General features: G+C 27.4%; 1 protein-coding gene across 1 annotated transcript in view; it reads left to right on the forward strand.

Moving 5' to 3' along the window:
• Window positions 1–4,073: 4,073 nt before the first annotated feature.
• LOC116013191 (arp2/3 complex-activating protein rickA-like) overlaps window positions 4,074–4,410 on the forward strand; it is a 3,353-nt gene continuing 3,016 nt past the window's right edge. The window contains exon 1 of the mRNA XM_031252840.1: window positions 4,074–4,359. Coding sequence (XP_031108700.1) covers window positions 4,074–4,359 — 286 coding nt within the window. The remainder of the gene's footprint in view (window positions 4,360–4,410) is intronic.

The raw sequence follows: 4,410 nt of genomic DNA on the forward strand, positions 1-4,410 counted from the left end.
AATTATAATCAATATCTCATATATTATCTTGCATTCATAAAGTTTGAATTAACGATTTAAATAAACAAATTCAACAATCAATTACATATGCATGAATATCTCCTATATAATCTTGCATTGATATACTTTGAAATACTTATTTAAAAATAAACATTGGGCATTATCTCATTCGCGCAATGCATGTGAAAAACTAGTACTATTAATAAAAACAAAATCATCTATTTTAACTTCCCACCCAAAATTGTCCTATAATATTAATGTTTGCGTAATATTGTAAAATATGATAATATAATTCCTATTCGTACTTCAATTGTACATTAAAATATGATAAAATTCTTAATACAATATATTTTTTCCTACTTTAATTTCCTATTCGTAATACAATTTTAGATTAAAATTACTAATCGTAATATAACTATACATATACTTCTTTGCAACGCAATCTATACTATTAATAAAAACAAAATCCTCTATTTTAACTTTCCACCCAAAACAGTCCTATACTATTAAGGTTTGCGTAATATTGTAAAATATGGTAATACAATTCGTATTTGTAATACAATTGTACATTAAAAATATGTTAATACAAATCCTAATACAATATATTCTTTCCTACTTTCCTATTCGTAATACAAATTTAGATTAAAATTAATAATCGTAATATAACTGTACATATACTTTCCTGCAACGTAATCTATACTATTAATATAAACAAAATCATATACTTTTTCTTCCCATCCAAAACAATCATATACCATTAAGGTTTGAATAATATTGTAAAATATGGTAATACAGTTTTTATTCGTACTACAATTGTACATTAGTCCATCTAGTCTCAGTGTTAATTGTAAGCAAGTTTGTTATCTTAATAGCTTACCTAACCAAAATAATATACAAGCATCGTTGCTTCAATCAAATAGGTTGTTCGAAAAAGCTCAGTTGTTGTTAGAACCAGTTGTTTGTGCACCAGCATTAGTCCAGCTAATCTCAGTGTTAATCTTAAGCAAATTTGTTATCTTAATAGCGTACCTAACTATTTTATTTAAACAAAATGCAATTTTTAATTTTCTTCCCTTGGGTATAAATAATTGTAGTTGCCGGTAGTGAAGCATTATTGTATGATATATTTATGGTTTGCTCTTCAAAAATACCTATTAATATACCTAGGAATGGTAATACAACTCAAATTAAATAACATTTGTTCAAATAACATTTACATTTTATTAAATAAATTTTGATATATTTGTTGTTTTAAATTATTGATTTATTCCAATTAATTTGTTAATTATTATTTACTTATTTTAGATTACAATATTTTAGGAAACTTTCCACGATTACAATATTTTAGATTAGAGTGTTTCACTAAAGATGATATTATAATAGTAACTGATTGATTTTATACAAAGCTAATTTTATTATGGAATTAATTGATTAATGGAAAGTTTATATTTATTATATAAATTTTGATTTATTTGTTGTTTTAAATTATTGATTTAATCCAATTAATTTGTCAATTTTTATGTACTTATTTGATTTTATTATCAAATTAATCAATATATGTAAGACATGAACACTACAGAACGACGAACATATTTAAGTTGTGATTGTTTGTGTAAAGTAAAATCTGAAGGTAAAAATATATCAAAAGTACACACTCCTGAATTATATTTCTAAATAGTTTGATATTGTTTGGATTCCCTAGTCATTGGTTGACCTTAAAGGTTGGTGCACCTGTTATGTTATTGCGGAACATAGACCACCCTCTTGGTCTTTGCAATGGTACGCGTCTCATCATCACAAAATTGACAGATCACATGTCGAAGCAAGAATAGTTAATGGGACACATGAAGGAACCAAAGTCCTTATCTCCTGAATGCCTGTCACTCCTTCTGATATGAGATTGCCCTTCAAGTTTCAACGTAAACAATTCCCATTGATGTTCGATCGCATATTCCATGTCTATCAACAAAAGCCAAGGAAAAACACGTACTAACTCATGTTGGGCAAACAGGTGTTTAATCATAGTCAATTGTACTTGACTTTTTCCCGAGTCACCCATCCTGATGGCATGAAGGTGTTAGCGCTAGATGAGGATGGACAAGATTCTTTTAGTACTTCCAATGTCGCCTATAAAGAGGTTTCAATAATGTGTAATTCGAACTGGTTATATTATATATGTTTTTTTTTCAAAGATCAAATTTGCCCAAGTTATACAAATCCTAAACCCTAATATATAAAAGGGAAAATTGTAATTTATACCCTCCATAATATGTCAATTATCAATGTCACCCCTGAATTATTAGTGGCGTAAATATTACCCCTCAATTTTCAAAATGATACATATATTGATCCGTACGAGAGGGGCAATATATGTACCGTTTTGAAAATTGAGGGGCAACATTTACACCACTAATAATTCAAGGATGACATTGATAATTGGAATATTATGGACGGTATAAATTACAATTTTCCCAATATAAAATCACCAAAGTTTCAGCACCGGATGCTTACATATACACATTAGCTATTAATTCAACAATTATTTGGTCAAATTCATGCAAGGGTAACATTACAAAACATAATCGATCCAAACCATCTTTTCAATTGCACTATATAATATTTGATGTTATAACTTCTATAATTATATACCGATCCAAATATTCTTAAATATTATAGCAAATTCATTCCGTGCATTGCACGGGTGCGAACACTATTAAAAGTTAATGGTGTAATGAGACAAAATTAAAATCATAGGACTAAGTTTAACAATGCCACAATAATGGATGACAAAAAGTAGAATTTGTTCTTTAATTGAATGATCAAATCTAGAACAAAATCAATTCTCAATAGAACACTTAATGGTCAAATTAAAAATCAAGAATATAAAAACTAATAAATATGGATAGTCAGTGGATGATTAATAGAATTAACTCAATATTATTATTATAAAGTTGAACCATATTTTTCCATTGCAATATGATATAGTTTTTTCGGGATCTTGTTTCTTTAAATTGGTTTTATTTGTTCGATTAAAGTTAAAATATTTACATTATTTGTTGGAGATTAGTACAAATTTTAACAGAATAAAGCAAGTCATCACAAGAAAAAATGGACGATTATACCGTGGAGGAGGGTGTACATTGCATTGTAGATCTTGTTATAAAATAACTTTCAGATTATGTGACTGTAATTGACATAATTTATACGTATATTTAATAGTTTTTGTACCTTTATATAAATTGAAAATACTCACATGTTAACTATAGACACATAAAATAGTAATTACAAACACATAAACGATTAACTGCGGATATTGAATATGTTAACTATAAACATATAATATATTAATGGCGGCCGATACAGTGAAAGTGTAATTTTGACAAGAAACATTATTACTACCAAATAAATATTAGATATTTTTTGGTAGTATCACGTATTATATTATTTTGAAAATATTCTATAATGAAAATAGCAAAGTTTTATTACCAAATTAATATATATTTTGAAAATATTCTATATTTGAAAAGATTACTATTTTGGAAGATTATATAATGTATTATTATTACCATTTAAAATATGATTTTATGATAATAATAATCACGTTGTTGTGATATTGAAATATTTTATTCCATAAATAGTGATTCTTTATGAGATTATTGAATGCTATTTAGGAAACGTTCAATTATTACAATGTTTTAGATTAATGGATTTCACTAAAGATAATATTATAATAGTAACTGATTGATTTTATACAAATTTAATTTTGGTATGGAAATAATTATTTAATGGAAAGTTTAGATTTATTATATCAAATTTTTAGCATGTTTATATGAAATATTTTTACTTTGGGAAAGAAATGGTTGTTAGGTGGATACATTAATTCTTGTTTTCTTTTTATTTATTTATTTTTTCTGATTTATTTTTTTATTTATTATTTATTTATTTCTTTTTTGTCTTTGTGTGTGTCTATATAAGTAAGTAAATGTGGGTAATGTTGGGTATAGTGAAAACTTTTTTCTTCTCTACTTGATTTAGCATTTGTTTAGCGTTGTTGGAAAACAACATTAAAGAAAATGACGAATCAAATTTTATTGAAGGTGCTACATGTACTATGCTTGATCTTGGGTATGAGCCTAACAAGGTACTCTGATGCTCGTATTCTTCAACAAGAAAATCATCAAGCTACGGAAAAGATACTAGATTTCTCAACATCTCCATCCGCAAACATTCCTGTAGATAATCTTTCTCCAGGTTTACCACCCCCTCATTTTCCCGTTCCCCCAAACTCAGGCCATAGTGTTGCAGGTTTTCCAACCCCTCATTTCCCCGTTCCCCCAAACTCAGGCTATAATGTTCGAGGTTTACCACCCCCTCATTTCCCCGTTCCCCCAAACTCAGGCTATAATGTTC

The sequence above is a fragment of the Ipomoea triloba genome, chromosome 3 (genome assembly GCF_003576645.1).
Source record: "Ipomoea triloba cultivar NCNSP0323 chromosome 3, ASM357664v1".
In the NCBI taxonomy this organism is placed as follows: Eukaryota; Viridiplantae; Streptophyta; class Magnoliopsida; order Solanales; family Convolvulaceae; genus Ipomoea; species Ipomoea triloba.